The 17510-nt window shown below is 38.1% G+C and overlaps 1 protein-coding gene across 4 annotated transcripts in view; it reads left to right on the forward strand.

The window, feature by feature from the left end:
* SPATA17 (spermatogenesis associated 17) overlaps positions 1 to 17510 on the forward strand; it is a 233922-nt gene that overhangs the window by 48017 nt on the left and 168395 nt on the right. For all 4 annotated transcript variants that reach the window (XM_065936726.1, XM_065936727.1, XM_065936725.1 and 1 more), the window contains one exon: positions 3189 to 3239. In XM_065936726.1, the coding sequence (XP_065792798.1) occupies positions 3189 to 3239 (51 nt within the window). The remainder of the gene's footprint in view (positions 1 to 3188; positions 3240 to 17510) is intronic.

Here is a 17510-nt window from a genome sequence, read left to right on the forward strand (position 1 = left end):
TCAATATCACAGATCCATTCCCACCAAATAGCAGCCCTGTCTGAAAGGTCCACATGGATATTAAGCACTCAGAAAATTGCTTTTAAAAGAAGACAACTTCAAAAAAAATAAATAAATAAAAGAATACAACTTCCAGAAAAAATTTTAGAAGCCTTTTAAAAATTGAGCTAGGTGACATGACAAAGGCCATATGGTGAACAAGTGGTTAATTCAGTGTTCAAATGCTGTGTTTCATCCCAGGAATCCTTTCTACTTTAGCTGTTGTAAAAGCAACATATTGATTCTGTTTATCTTTCCTCTTTCTCCCTCTCACTCTCTCATTTCCTTTCCTCATTTGTTCACAAATATTTTGGGAATGTCTAAAATTGAATGCCATGTTTTCATTGCATTGAAATTATATTTTATGCTTGAGCTTCACCCCAGATCTTTACTTTTCCTCTTTAAAATAGACTTGGTACCTTAGCAATAAGATATAAAATTAATTTATAGTAAGGAAACTTGAGAATATCTGCTGATGAATTACTATTGTCTGTGGTTCCTAGATATATTATTAATATTTAGTACTTAGGATATGCTTTGCTTATCGAACTTCATGGAATGAATGGAAGAAACTTTTAGGACACACAGAAACCTGAAAAATAATATTAAGAACATAGGCTTTGGTATGAATTATCATTTAACTACTCATGTAACCAAAAGGGCAAATATTAGCATAACAAGAATAGAAACATAGAGACTAAGATGAAATTTTAAAAACTTTGGAAGTGTCCAGTGTGTCTCCTAGATAACTTGTGAAAATGCACAAGTCACAATCAAAAATTATTTTTTAGTATTTTTTCTTAAACTGTGATAAAATATATGTGTCATAAAATTGATCATTTTGACTATTTTTAACTGTACCATGCAGTGACATTAAGTCCAGTTGCATTGTCATGCAACTGCCGCCACTGCCCAGCTCCAAAACTCTTCCATCATCTCAAAGGGAAAGTCTGTACCCAGTAAACAGGATCTGCTCTTCTTCCTCCAGTGCCTGGTAACCACTGTTGTGCTGTCTGTCTCTGTGAATTTGACTATTCCAGGTACCTCATAATAAATGAATCATGCAATGTTTTCTGCCAAGTTTTGCTGGTATTTTCAGAAGCATCTGGGCTAGAGATTGAGAATAGATGCAGTGTCAATCTGGGCTTCATATAAGAATGATAATTTAGAATCAAAGTACTTTTCTACCTTTTAACTAGAAAATTAAAGTTTATGTTCAAATGTATTTCTCTCTTCTTCATTCATTATAAAATTTAGCTTCTTATACCTTTTGGAATTTTAAGTAAGTACGTGTTAGTCACTCAGTCGTGCCCGACTCTTTGTGACCCCATGGGTTGCAGCCCACCAGGCTCCTCTGTCCATGAGATTTTCCAGGCAAGGATACTGGACTGGGTTGCCATTTCCTTCTCCAGGGGATATTCCCAACCCAGGGATCGAACCGGAGTCTCCTTCACTACAGGCAGATTCTTTACCTACTGAGCTACAAGGGAAACCTCTTTGGAATTTTACTTATAGTTAAATGATATACTTTGAACCACTAAGTGTATAGCAGTGACAATCCCTTTCCTAATGACCATCAGCTTTGCACCTTAAATACTTTATCTCATTTTATTCTTCACAACAACTCCGTGAAGTATGTGATGTATCATTTTATGAGGATAAAAGTCAAGACTGGGAGACTTCAAGTACCATATTCAAGCTACCCAGCTGGTAAGAGCAAAGTTAGGAATTGAACTCAGGGCTGTGGCTGGAAAGCTCCCAGCTGCTGGCTGAAGAGCAGCATGAAAAAAGATAAATAATCTCATTTCTGAACCCAACTTTCTCAAACAGAAAACTTCCAGTGTGTTTCTTCTGTATAAAAATATTTAATGGTTATATTTGCCCTATGGAAATGCTATATTTAAGTAAATATTTTAAATTCACCTCAACACCAAGAATTATGCCATGCTTGCTCTAAGGAAGAAAGAGAATTTAAAATGAAGGAACATCATTGTGTTCATTTGTAAATAACATATTGCAGCCAACTGTTTCCTAATTGCTCAGACTGTTGATAAATAATCCAGTCCTGCTGCTCTCCACAGACAATTTGCTTTGGATCAGATCAGGCAATTCAAACAATACTAATTACAGTGAAACCCTTTTGTATGAATTCCTGTTTGTTGCAGGGAAGAAAACCCCTATATGAAAGGTTAAGACACTTACCTCTGATTTTTGCTGAAACCTCACAACTATTATCCAGGCTCAAGTTTTATTAGTCTGATCAGTTTTGATTAAATAAAAATGGACAAAGTTGTATTTTGTGTGGAAAAAAATACAATTTCAATGTTTATTGTGCTGTCATGAATTATGTTAATTATATCTTTTTAATTGAAAGAACAGATGTGAAAGTTTTATTTAAAGCAATATTTTCATTGAAATAAGCTCTGTTGTTAAATATTTACTGTCACAGAGATTTGTATATGAATAGATAAATGTGTCTGTACCAGAAAGAAACCAAGACTTTAGGAAGTCTTCATTATATCAGAGGATTTGCTATAACATGATATCATTGTATTTATGATTTTATGGTGTTGAAATGAATATTAAATGAAAGAAAATTCCCAAGGATTACTCAGGAGGCTGCTAAGTACATAACATTTTGTACAGATGGTTGGAAGGCACAATTTTGCTCCATCACTGCATCCATATCCTTGAACGATTTCGACTGAAGACAGCATTTCTTTGAATTTTTCATTAAACCAGACGTCTTGAAATATGAATTCCTTTTATGTTTCTGTGAGTTTTGGCTAAAAGAACCCCAGTGAATAAATCATACAATACTACGTGTCACCAGCACTTGTGAATATTTCTGCTTTGTTATTCTATTCTCAGTAGAGCACCATTGATTATCAAACTCAGCGGAGAGCATTTTATGATCATATATCTCCATTAGCTCCTAGTTTGACTACCATAGATTTTTCTGGTTAAGCCTGCATTATGTATTAGGAAGCCTATCTCTTCAATACAAAGTTTGATTTCATTTTTCTAAGCCTAGGACTCTTATTATGTATTATGTATAAAGATTCTTATGTTTTATATGTAAAAATAGGCTGCACTGTCTTTGTGTAAAACTAAAATATATGCCATCTTTTTTTTTTCTTGATTCACAGTTAGCGTATTACACTATGAAGATGAATCTCTACAATGCAATGGCTGTCAGGGTAAATATTTCTTCACTTGTTAAACAAATGAAAAGTCAATTGTGCCCTGAATTCGCTTTTAATAAAATGAGCAAACCAGAATAATGCAAATTTGATTGATATGCTAATGGTAAAGAGAGAAAAGAGTACATAGTTAAAAAGTTAGTTATACTAAATAGTCTTGGCAGTATTAAAAATTAGAGTAAAATGTAAAACACGTAATTATCAATGCTTATGTTTTAGAATGTTAAATATCTCTGAGCCATGACTAGAGAAAGACTGTAAATATTAATGAAGCAATGTATTAGTTTCCATATGTCATATAGAATATTGTGATAAATAGACGAGCATGGTTCTGGAATATAAGGTTCCTGCCCAATACAAATCAATTAGAAATTATTCATATGATTTCACAGTAATAAAGTCAGTTTCCAGCTTAGACGTTTTATTTCTGTCATTTCTGTGTTCATTTTTATGTGTTACTTGCCTAATAGGAAGCTGAATTTTGTGATTATGAAGCTTCCTTGGTTTCTGCACAGATTTGGGGAAGAGCCACAGCAAAAGTATTATTTCTTTTGTATCAGTATGATAATAGTTTACTTGTGAAGCTGTTGTAAATGGGGAAATTACTTAGGTGAGTTTCATTAATATCCTTAAAACCCATGTTTTAATTTTAATTTTACCTTTTCATATTCTCTTTCATTGATCTATTAATTCTTGTTTCTTGTCATAATGGATTTTATTTTGGGTGAAGCAAGATTGGCAAATACTCTCAGAAAGTCCTGTGTTGAACTAAGGCAGTGAAATTTGCATTACTTTGATGACTTATACTGCTTTGGGAAAGGGCTTTCTTATGCAAGTGTGACTGCATGGGAGCCCAGCCCAGGGGCATCTCCAGTATCTGTCTACCTCTCTGTGTCTCCGTAGGTTAAGGGGAAAAAAAGAAGAGAAAAAGTAGATTTTGTTGTTGTTGTTATTGCTTTTCCTGAGCCAGAGGAGAAACTCCAGGTGCACTGGGCTATATTTACCTCTCTTAGAAATACAGTAATATAAGAAAATAATCTGGTTTTCCTCTGTTAACAGGAATGCTTGAGTCTGGGGATTTAGGAGAGTCTAATTCTCTGTACAGTTCAGCTAAAGGCTTAACTTCTGAGCTTAAAATAATGCTAGATTTTTTTTTTCTTTTTTGCGCACCTTTGTTAGATATTCCTGTAAAGTAAAAAGCAATAGATAACAGAGAGTCTAAAGCAAATGATGATGGGAGGCTCAAAGGTTCCTAGAGATCTTCAGGGGAGACAGAGGCACAGGAGTCAGGGCTAGAAAAACACATTCTCGTGTTTATTTTTTAGCCCCAAATTTTGTATTGAATTCAGAGTTGGCTTGAATCATTAATCTTTTACCTTGACTAGGCTTGTCTAGGGCCTCCCACTTGGCTCAGTAGTAGAGAATCTGCCAGAAATGCAGGAGACACAGGTTCAATCCCTGGGTCAGGAAGATGCCCTGGAGAAGGAAATGGCAATCCACTCTAGTATTCTTGCCTGGGAAATCCCATGGACAGAGGAGTCTGACAGGCTACGGTCCATGGGATCACAAAAGAGTCAGACACAACTGAGCAACTAAACAACAACAATAACAGCAGGCATGTCTAAGAAATCCACATCAACCCAAACCACTCAAAAGGCAGTGTTTTTGAGTTATTCTAGCATCAAACTCGGAGAAGGCAGTGGCACCCCACTCCAGTCTCTTGCCTGGAAAATCCCAGGGATGGAGGAGCCTGGTGGGCTGCGGTCCATGGGGTCACTAAGAGTTGGACACGGCTGAGCGACTTCACTTCCACTTTTCACTTTCACGCACTGGAGAAGGAAATGACAACCCACTCCAGTGTTCTTGCCTGGAGAATCCCAGGGATGGGGGAGCCTGGTGGGCTGCCGTCTATTGGGTCGCACAGAGTCGGACACGACTGACTTAGCAGCAGCAGCAGCAACATCATACTAAAATCTGTATTTCCTAATGTTACCAAACCAAACTTGGGTCCACTTGCCCCCAGATAGTGAAGCTAATCTACTGACACCAGGTTGTGGTGAAGGAAGGTGCAGTGTTTACTGCATGAACGAAGCAAGGAGTCTAGGTAGCTAGTGCTTAAAAGGCCCAAACTTCCTGAAGGCTTTCAGGGAAAGGTTTTTAAGGACAGTGTGAGGGTGGGGAGTTATGGGGTGGGTGGTCAGCTCATGGACATTCTTCTGGTTAGTGGTAAGGTAATTGGGAGTCAAGAAAACCTTCCAGGTCCAGCGGGTCTGGAAGTCTGGGGTCTCCATGCTTGTGGGCAATATCTAGTTCACTTTTCCCACTTGGTGGGGGTTTCAGTATCTGCAAAGCAGCCATGTCAAAGGGCATGGCTCAGAATATTAGCTATAATTCTTGAGGAGGAGCTAAAGTTCTTTGACTTTGTTTAATGGCTAAACAATTATTATTAATATTTTTCTTGATTGAATGTTTTCCTTTCTTTCTGCATTTTCTCACCTCTCTGATTAAATGTACTCTTTCAAAATTCAGGGAAGGCCTAGGAAGCTAGAGTTTTTCTACAAATAAGAGGCAGTTGGAGGACGTGGGGTGGGGTTCTTTTCCATGAAGGCCCCATAGGATCCTGCTCCTAATAGCATTGCCTAGCCTCACCTCTTCTTTGATTAATATCAGTGGATGATGTTGAACTCTGCCTTGGTCCTGTGATCTTAGAAAACAGCAAACTTGAACGCACCACCCCCGCCAACTCTTGTGTTTTGGAAACAGCTTCCTGCAAACAAAAACCAAAACCACCCTTTCCCACATGACTTAGATAAGGGGCACAGATGCCCGCTTGTTCACTTATAGCAAAGCCAGAAACAGTGCCCCAAATTCCTCCTTCACCTCAGAACTGATTAGCTGAACTGTTTGTCCCCACTGATCAACAGGAAAAAAACAGGTTTATTAACCAAGCTCTGGGTAAGCTTCTGTGTTTCTCCCAGGTTCTTTGACTTTAGTCAGCACGTGGAGTCTCCTTAGTTCCTTCTCCTGAGAATGGGCTTTAGGGTAAAGCATTCTCTGATCTGCTATGGGCTTTAGGGTAAAGCATTCTCTGATCTGCTATCTGATTATGCCACCCTTTCATTCCCACTTGCCCGTATCAGGCTCTTCCCAGCCATGTTCACACCTTCTTATAAAAGAAAAACTCTTTTTGCCTAATTTCCACCCTGCTTGCAATTGTCATGGCCAAAGATTCTCCGTGTCTCAGTAGCCCACCTCCATCTCCTGCAGGAGTCATTCACCCCGTTTCTTGCAGTAATTCTTTCAAGTCAAGTCTCTCCTGGCTATGTCCAGATTTTTTTTTTTTTTTTTTTTTTTTTGACACATTTGGGGAGACAAGGATAAAGGTGGGAATGCAGTGGTCATTAAGTGAAAAGAAGGAAGACTTGAGCATTACCTGGAGGTTGAAATGATCCACTGAGGAATTCTTGTGAGGCTCTGTGGAGTGTATAAATACTACTGTGGGAAATTTGAAATAGAAACACTTCTCTGCAAAGATGTCCAAAGACTTCCTTCAGAGATTTGGATGAGTTAATTTGGTAACTTGGTAATGAGGAATCAGGAATAAGGCTCACTTGCGTAGAGGCTGGTGTGATTGCCTAGCAAAGATTAATTTTTAGCATGGGGTGATCACATGGCCAGAACTGAACTTACTTGTGAGTGGACATGGGCACACCTATTTGTAAGTGGATTTCTTTGCAAGAGGGTGCTCTGAAAATTTTGCTCTCTGCGGTAGTGAGAGGCTAAAGAGACCAATGCATGGTCCACATTCCTTCTATGTTGTACACATCTGAAGCTTACAACCCTCACTGGATACCAGCAGCTGAAGTTTTACTTCTAATCTCTACAATTCTACCTTTTCAGTTTATAAGCTGCCAAGTAATTTTGCTCAAGAGTTACCCTTTTAGTAGTTTAAATATGGATGGGTAACAGTAAGTGTATAGGAGGAAGAATTTCTAACAGTAACTGATAACTACAGAAAATATATATGGCCAATAATAGTCAGACAGGTATACTTTTATATATGCACCTAAATCATATAGTATAAAATTTAAAAAAAACCACTTTTGTCTTACTCGGCTTCATATACTGAGTCAATTGCAAGTTATGTATTTGACTATTGACTCCTAGCATGACAAATTATATTCAATTGTGAGAGGCCAGTGGAGCATTTCTGAAAAGAGAAGGAACTGAAAATTTTCATTTGTGGCTTATCCATTCCTAAATAGATGTCAGTTTTGTATAATGAAGAATAAATTATATATATATATATATATGTGATTGTTTAATGACACAGTTATTCATATCTCGATTTGCTGCATTTATTTTTTAAAGGGTCACCTTTTCTCTAAAGACTTTATGATCCCCCTACCCATGTAGAATTGATCACTCTCTTTTTTTATGTCCCTGTTTTACCGTCAACATACTTCTGTTATAGAACCTGTAACAGTTTATTATCTTTATTAATTTACAGGCCTGTATCCACTCCCCACACACTGTACGCCCCTTGGGGCCCGGATCCTATCTATTCAGTCTTTAAATCTACAGTTCCTGGCTTATACTAGGTGGTTAAATAAATGGCCCTGAATAAATCAATGGATATTGGCTCATGCTTTTTTAAACGAGGAGTAAAAACAAAAACAAAAACTGCTTGCTTCAAGTACTCCTTAAAAGACAAAAAATCATGTCTAAGTCCCCTAGTGGCTTTATTGGAAATTATCTAAGCCCTTACTGGGAGATCTTTAAGGCTTTCTTGAGTGCTTGATTAGGCTTGGTGGGTAAACTGGCTAGGTAAATTAGGTAAATTAGGCTAGGTAAACTGCATATAGGAAGATAATATTTGGTCAGTGTAATTCACATGTGAATGGAAGGTCTCATGAGCTTTGGGACCTTGCCAAAGTGTTATAAGACTTACAGGCTTGAAGGAGGTCTGCTATGATATCACCTGCTATTAGCACCCACACTGTGTCTGTACAAACCCCCTGCTACTGATTTGCAGCTTGGCCAGTGACAGTCAATTAATACAGCAATAACTTGCTCAGTAAATTTTTATCTTAGCTCCCAAGGCCCTACTCCTCGTGTTTCTCCATGCACCACTTTATTGCCTTTCTGGTCTTTAATTTGAATTTACTCCAGATTAGAGTTCTGCTTTTCCTCCAGCATCTTGTCTACTCCATTGTGGATCTCATTCAAATTTGTCCTCCAACATTTTCTTTTTCAGTTCTTGCTCTCTGAACAGCTTTTAATATCTTATGCAGATGTCTGAGTTGATTCATTTGCTCAACTTCTTTCTCTCCCGGGTTCATCTAGATGTATGATAGTGTATCTTTTTACAGACTATAGAACTGACCCTCCATTTCAGATGCTAGTGAGCATTGACTTAAGCATTAGGGTATCACCTCAGACCCTCCAAACAGGTGACTCAGAGAATCAGTGTTCTAATAATAGCACTAATATAAAGATGAACAGCAATATTACTTTATGTGTAGAAACTCCACTTAAAAACACCCACACATAGTTTAAAAAAAAAAAAAAAAGTGCTCTTTAGTGGAATTCTTTCATCTGTCCTAAAGGTTTTTTACTTGTTCCTTTTCTCCAGTACTTGATTTACAGTTTGCGACATCCAGAATTTTTTGCTTCTCTGTGGCTTTTGCTTACTCGCTGAACCCATCTAGAGTGAAGCCTATTGTATGCAATGGCACATATAGCTAATTCTTCCATTTCTAGGGATACACTCATTCAGCTTCAAGTGTGTCTTTGAGCCCCCATTTCCGCAATAGAATGGTTCCAGATTCTCATACTTAGTACCCGAGCATGAATGGATATAGCTGGTAGATAACTTGAATATACTTTAGTCAAACCAACTGCCAGTGAGAGCTATATGTCTCTGAGGAAAGAGATTGCAATACCACATATTCCCAAATCTTAGTAAATCAGAACCATTGGTAAATAATAATAATGTGCATGTATGCTCAGTCGCTTAGTTCTGTCTGACTCTTTGTGACTCTATGGACTATAGCCCATCAGGCTCCATGTCCATGGGATTTTCTAGGAGAGAATACTGGAATGAGTTGCCATTTTCTCTTTCAGGGGGTCTTCCTGACCCAGGGATCGAACCCATGTCTCCTGTGGCTCTTTCATTGACAGGAGGATTCTTTACCACTGTGCAACATTAAGAGTTGGCAATTACCTAGCAGTTACTGCTCTCTAGGCACCTAAGTATTTTAAATACTTTTAACTATTTCCTGAAATGATCAACTCTCTTTTCTTTTGTTCAGTTGCTCAGTTGTGTCCAACTCTTTGCACGGACATGGCAGCACACCAGGCTTCCCTGTCCATCACCAACTCCCGGAGTCTGCTCAAACTCATGTCCATTGAGTCAGTGATGCCATCCAACTATCTGATCCTCTGTTGTCCGCTTCGCCTCCTGCCTTCAGTCTTTCCCATCATCAGGGTCTGATTTTCTAATGAGTCACCTCATCGCATCAGGTGATTAAAGTATTGGAGCTTCAGCTTCAGCATTAGTCCTTCCAATGAATATTCACTATTGATTTCTTTTAGGATTGACTGGTTTGATCTCCTGCAGTCCAAGGGACACTCAAGGGTCTTTTCCAACACCACAGTTCAAAAGCATCAATTCTTCAGCCTTTAGCCTTCTTTATGGTCCAACTGTCATATCCATACATGACTACTGGAAAAACCATAGCTTTCACTAGACAGATCTTTGTTGGCAAGGTAATGTCTCAGCTTTTTAATATTCTGTCTAGGTTTGTCATAACTTTTCTCTCAAGGAGCAAGTGTCTTTTAATTTCATGGCTGCAGTCACCATCTGCAGTGATTTAGAGCCCAAGAAAATCAAGTCCGTCACTGTTTCCATTGTTTCCCCATTTTTTGCCATGAAGTAATGGGACCACTGACAAAATGTGGTCCATTGGAGAAGCAAATGGCAAACCACTTCAGTATTCTTGCCTTGAGAACCCCATGAACAGTATGAAAAGGCAAAAACATGGGACACTGAAAGATGAACTCCCCAGGTTGGTAGGTGCCCAATATGCTACTGGAGATCAGTGGAGAAATAACTCCAGAAAGAATGAAGAGACAGAGCAAAAGCAGAAACAACACCCAACTGTGGATGAGACTGGTAATGGAAGCAAGGTCCGATGCTGTAAAGAGCAATATTGAATTGGAGCCTGGAATGTTATGCCCATGAACCAAGGCAAATTGGAAGTGGTCAAACAGGAGTTGGCAAGAGTGAATATCGACATTTTAGAAGTCAGAGAATTAAAATGGACTGGAATGGGTGAACTTAACTCCGGTGACCATTATATCTACTACTGTGGTCAAGAATCCCTTAGAAGAAATGGAGTAGCCATCGTAGTCAACAAAAGAGTCTGAAATGCAGTGCTTGGATGCAATCTCAAAAATGACAGAATGATCTCTGTTCATTTCTAAGGCAAACCATTCAACATCATGGTAATCCAAGTATATGCCCCGACCAGTAATGTTGAAGAAGCTGAAGTTGAACAGTTCTATGAAGACCTACAAGACTTTCCAGAACTAACACCCAAAAAAGGCATCCTTTTCAATATGGGGGACTGGAACACAAAAGTAGGAAGTCAAGAAACATCTGGAGTAACAGGCAAATTTGGCCTTGGAGTACAGAATGAAGCAAGGCAAAGGCTAATAGAGTTTGCCAAGAGAACGTATTGGTCATAGCAAACATCCTCTTCTAACAACACAAGAGAAGACTCTACACATGGACATCACCAGATGGTCAACACCAAAATCAGATTGATTATATTCTTTGCAGCCAAAGATGGAGAAGCTCTATACAATCAGCAAAAACAAGACCAAGAGCTGACTGTGGCTCAGATCATGAACTGCTTATTGCCAATTCAGACTTAAATTGAAGAAAGTAGGGACAACTACTAGACCATTCAGGTATGACCTAAATCAAATCCCTTATGATTATACAGTGGAAGTGAGAAATAGATTTAAGGGGCTAGATCTGATAGACAGAGTGCCTGAAGAACTATGAACAGAGGTTCGTGACATTGTACAGGAGACAGGGATCAAGACCATCCCCAAGAGAAAGAAATGCAAAAAAGGAAAATTACTGTCTGAGGAGGCCTTACAAATAGCTGTGAAAAGAGAAGCGAAAAGCAAAGGAGAAAAGGAAAGATATACCCATTTGAATGCAGAGTTCAAAAGAATAGCCAAGAGAGATAAGAAAGCCTTCCTCAGTGATCAGTGTAAAGGAAGAGAGGAAAACAATAGAATGGGAAAGACTAGAGATCTCTTCAAGAAAATTAGAGATACCAAGGGACATTTCATGCAAAGATGGGGCTCAGTAAAGGACAAAAATGGTATGGACCTAACAGAAGCAGAAGATATTAAGAAGAGGTGGCAAGAATACACAGAAGAACTGTACAAAAAAGATCTTCATGATCCAGATAATCACAGTGGTTTAATCACTCACCTAGAGCCAGACATCCTGGAATGTGAAGTCAAGTGGGCCTTAGGCAGCATCACTACAAACAAAAGTAGTAGAGGTGATAGAATTCCAGTTGAGCTATTTCAAATCCTAAAAGCTGATGCCATGAAAGTGCTGCATTCAATATGTCAGCAAATTTGGAAAACTAAGCATTGGCCACAGGACTTGAAAAGGTCAGTTTTCATCCCAGTCCCAAAGAAAGGCAATGCCAAAGAATGTTCAAACTACCGCACAATTGCACTCATCTCATGCACTAGTAAAGTAATGCTCAAAATTCTCAAAGCCAGTCTTCAACAATATGTGAGCTGTGAACTTCCAAATCTCAAGCTGGTTTTAGAAAAGGCAGAGGAACCAGAGGTCAAATTGCCAACATCCAATGGATCATTGAAATAGCAAGAGAGTCCCAGAAAAACATCTATTGTTTCTTTATTGACTATGCCAAAGCCTTCGACTGTGTGGATCACAATAAACTGTGGAAAATTCTGAAAGAGAGAGAATACCAGACCACCTGACCTGCCTCCTAAGAAATCTGTATGCAGGTCAGGAAACAACAGTTAGAACTGGACATGAAACAACAGACTGGTTCCAAATAGGAGAAGGAGCATGTCAAGGCTGTATATTGTCACCCTGCTTATTTAACTTCTATGCAGAGTACATCATGAGAAACACTGGGCTGGAGGAAGCACAAGCTGGAATCAAGACTGCTGGGAGAAATATCAATAACCTCAGATAGGCAGATGACACCACCCTTATGGCAGAAAGTGAAGAAGAACTAAAGAGCCTCTTGATGAAAGTGAAAGAGGAGAGTGAAAAAGTGGGCTTAAAACTCAACATTCAGAAAACTAAGATCATGGCATCTGGTCCCATCACTTCATGGCAAATAGATGGGGAAGCAGTGGCTGACTTTATTTTTGGGGGCTCCAAAATACTGCAGATATTGACTGCAGCCATGAAATTAAAAGACGTTTAATCCTTGGCAGGAAAGTTATGACCAACCTAGACAGCACACTAAAAAGCAGAGACATTACTTTGCCAATCAAGGTCTGTCTGGTCAAGGCTATGGTTTTTCCAGTAGTCATGTATGGATATAAGAGTTGGACTATAAAGAAAGTTTAGTGCCGAAGAACTGATGCTTCTGAACTGTGGTGTTGGAGAAGACTCTTGAGAGTCCCTCAGACTGCAAGGAAATCCAACTAGTCCATCCTAAAGGAAATCAGTCCTGAATATTCATTGGAAGGACTGATACTGAAGCTGAAACTCCAATACTTTGGCCACCTGATGCGAAGAACTGACTCATTGGAAAAGATCCTGATGCTGGGAAAGATTGAAGGCAGGAGAAGGAGATGATAGAGGATGAGATGGTTGGATGGCATCACCGAATCAATGGACATGAGTTTGGGTAAACTCCAGGAGTTGGTGATGGACAGGGAGACCTGGCATGCTGCGGTCCATGGGGTCTCAAAGAGTCAGACATGGCTGAGAGACTGAACTGAACTGACTGAATGGGACCAGATACCATGATCTTTTTTTTTTTAGTGTTGAGTTTTAAGCCAGCTTCTCCACTCTCCTCTTTCACCTTCATGAAGAGGCTCTTTACTTCCTCTTCGCTTTCTGGCCATCTCTCTGGATATCATTATAATTCCAGTTTGGAAGATGGAAAAATGGAAAGATATCTTGCCCAAGGTCACATAGCTAGTAAGTGGCAGTGTTAGGAATTGAACCCAGGAGGTTTGGTACCCACATTCCTGTTATTTCTAGTCACTTATAGTCTTGCCTTTACTTCTAGTCTTCCTCCCCTTTCTTCAAAAATCTAGGTGAGAGCTATTATATGAACCCTAGACCAAATTCTTAGGGAAATTTTATTACTTTCACTCAGTTAAACGGACCCCCTTGCCCTGGTAATTCATGAGCGTTTTTACTGGTAGCACATTCCATTCAGGGAATTCTAAATTTAGTGATAATTTGTAGAAAAATAAGTTGAGACATCCCAGTTCAATGTCACGTGTTTTCCCTTGTAGGCAGAATTGAATGGCTTAGTATGAATAACCTCACCTTATAAATGAATATTTGAGCTGTAGTCTTCACATGTTGCTATTGTTAACACAGAATTTGACATCCATCATAACCCCAGATAAAATACCATTCTTAATACAATTTTAAGTGAATTTCTTATAAGATGTAGCAAACTAAAAGCGAAACTGTCTTTTCTTTCCTACTTGGACAACAGGAAGCAAATCACATAGAGTTTTGTGATTCAAAAATTGTAATTTGGTTGTATTTGAGCCTCCTCCAAGCCTGTTTTGGACCCTGAAAAATTAATGGGAAAGAGGATCCCAACTTTGTTAAAACTTTAGAAGCCCCACCAAGTAGTTATTGGGACTGCTATTCTTCAACCGCAGCTCTCTCCCTTTATACATTAACTCTTAGAATATACTGGTCTTCAATAAACTCAGCTTAATGAGGAGCCATAATCTGGCACAGACTTTGGAAGTTAGCAAAGGCAGACTGAGCATTATCGGTTCCTTGCAATACCTTTGAAAAGCCTCCTGTGGGTCATCTGATACATCTTGAGTTCTCATTTGTCTGTCTGTCCTTGGACAACCAGAATAATCTCATATGCACGCAGATTGTAAGAAGTGCTACTGTGTAGTATCTTGGAGATTTCTCTTCAAAAGTATATTCCATTAGACTTTTCCCTCTTGTTTTCAAAGATCTGTGAGGAATGAAAAATGATAATAATCTAAAACTTAGTAAGTTTTAAAGAACTACAGATGTAATTAATTGTTTAAGGTAGAATTTCTTTTACCCTAGAAACTTTATCCTTATCCTCAATGAACCTCAATCAAATATATTTTCTTAATGGTGTTCATGGGCGTCTGAACTGAACCTTTATTGTTGCAGTTGTTTTAAATGATTTCACTTAAAATTAATGTCCTAACACATTTTAGTTCAGATAGAAATCCTCACTTTAAGGAAAGTAAGAGCAGTAATAATAAGAGGGCCACTAGACTTAAAGATAACTTAACACAATCAATTTTCAAAATAAGCATATATTTATTGGTTCTTTTATGTAATAAAAATTTTTGTTTACAAAAGTCTAACTCAAAGCATCAATTGACCTTTTTCTTTTGTTTCCTTTTTGTGTCTAAAGTAGGAAAAATATAAGGAAAGTTTATATTCTCTGGCTTTAATCAGAAAATAGTTAAATATGTATCAGATATATAAGGATCCATCTCAATCTCCTAAACTATTTATAACCCTGTTTTCATATTTATACTACTATGAAGTATTTATGTTTAGAATAATGACTCCAAAATCAGATAGAGATAAATAGGTAAAATAATTCAGGAAAAAAATACTGATTCTCTCTTTCAAAAAAAAAATAAAAGATTTACTTATTTATTTTATTTATAGCTACGCTGGGTCTTTGCTGCACACGGGCCATTTCCCGTTGTGGCGAGGGGAGGATACCTCTAGTTGCAGGGTGCCAGCTTCTCATTGCAATGGTTTCTCTTGTTGTGGAGCTTGAGCTCCAGGCACATGGGCTTCAGTAATTGCAGTAGATGGGCTCAGTTGCTGTGACTCACAGACTCTAGAGCACTGGCTCCATAGTTGTGGCTCTTGGGCCTAGTTGTCCTTCAGCATATGATATCTTCCCGGACTAGGGTTGGAACCCATGACCCCTGCGTTGGCAGGAAGATTCTTTATTATTGAGCAACCAGGGAAGCCCTGATGTTCTCTTACTTACTAGATTATATGTTGGGTTCTAAGAATACAAAACGAGTAAGACACAGTGTTATCCACATGGAAGAAGCTATCCCCAAACGTCAGCCTAAGGAATAAGAGGGGAAGGGATCCTCTAGATAAATCCTAGCTTTTGCTGGATGGTAGGCAGATTTAAATGTTCCATCCCCATGCAAAAAATTATTTCTTTCTCCCTCCTACTACTTCTGGTATCAATGTCTTTGTGAAATGATTAAAGAAATTTGTAGAGAAAAGAAGTACAAAGGTCAGTAGAGTAGGGAAACAGAATATTAAAGAGAAGAAACTGCATATGGAATAATTATCCAAAATCTCCAGATAGCTAAAAACATCTAGTTAAAAAATACATATATCTAGTTTAAAAGCATATCTATTTTCCTATGTATTGACATGATACTATGGTGACATTTGAATGAAAACTTTGATATTACTAGTTTTAAACACCCTATCTTTGAAAATTTGGTAAACCCACTTTTCTGTGTTCACTGTATAGTCTTTTCAGAGTATTCAACATTCTAATAAGTAAAAGTAATGTTATGAATGAGAGTCCTGTTTATATGCTCTCATGTACAACTAGAGCTTTAGTCCTAGGCAGGTTATCATCAGTGAATTTGTCTTTCATATTTTGATGTTAGGTATGAAAATATTTTTTCTCTCTTTTGACAGCATTAAAATTACTGTGAATTTTAAGGAATAATAATAAACCCATTGGAGGGAAAATATTTTCTATGAACAGATGGCTTTTGATATATCAAGGTTTTGCCATTTATTTTAGTGCTTAAAATAAACATTATTTATAAGACCACTTACATTTTGATGTTACTTAATGAGGAATATGCATCATTGATTTGACTAGCTTAAGAGGTCATTTAGAACTTGCCCGTTAACAAGCTGTAATCTGCTGAGCATGCAGTGACTTTGTTTAAAATTATCTATTCAGAGCTGATCAATGACAATAATTGTTTTATACCTATCACTTCTGAAAGTTGCTAATTACTTTGAAGGACATGAACACTAGCCCTTTTTTGGGAAGATGTAACCCACTCACCTTGAAATTAAGAAGAACATTATCAAAAATTATCTTGCCTTTTGAAAATATTTTGTTTTTTAAAAAATTAAAAGTCTATTCACTAGTACTGGGATATCAACAGGAAATTTAGGCAAAAATTAAGATGACATTTGTTCCTATAGCAAGAAGTATAGTGGAACCCCAGCTATGTTATATCTTATATCAATTGTTGTTCAGTTAGTAAGTCGTGTCTGACTCTTTTTGACCCCATGAACTGCAGCACACCAGGCTTCACTGTTCTTTACCATCTCCTGGAGTTTGCTTAAACTCATGTCCTTTAAATAAATATTGGTTAAACTGGACTCCTTATAATGTAAAAAAAAAAAAAAAAAATGATGCATTTAAAATGAAAGAACATGCATACACTCTTTCTCTTTATACAGTGCATTAATCAGATGGTTTAGTGGAAAGAGCCTGGTCTTTGGAATAAGACCGAGCAGAGTTTGTATCCCAATTCTACCCTTTACTGTTTTACTGGTTATGCTGTGACCTTGATCAAGTTACTTAACCTCAGTTTCTTTATTTTTAACCTGGAGATCGTGCTCTATTCACGAGGATACTATGAGAATTAAGGCAGTTAGTATAATATCTGGAAAGGAATTGTAGCGTGATTTGGGGTGGATGTCTAGGGACTGAGGACATTATGAGACTCTGACAGTGCAATTGTGGACTCTGTGGCTGTGGTTGGTGCTGTTTCTAGTAGTTGCTCCCTGTGGAGTGGGAAGGAGTCCATCCCTTGGGCTTCTTTTAGTTCCCTGGCTATTGGCACAAATTTTTCAGCCAGCTGCAGACTCTGCTCTTTCAGTTTCTTCTCTCCAAGTGGAAATCCCCATTACTCTGCCGTGGCCTAAACATAAACCACCATCTTTCCTTCTCAGGACTTCAGCATGCATCTTTTATGTTTTCT

The sequence above is a fragment of the Muntiacus reevesi genome, chromosome 5 (assembly GCF_963930625.1).
Source record: "Muntiacus reevesi chromosome 5, mMunRee1.1, whole genome shotgun sequence".
NCBI classification, from domain to species: domain Eukaryota; kingdom Metazoa; phylum Chordata; class Mammalia; order Artiodactyla; family Cervidae; genus Muntiacus; species Muntiacus reevesi.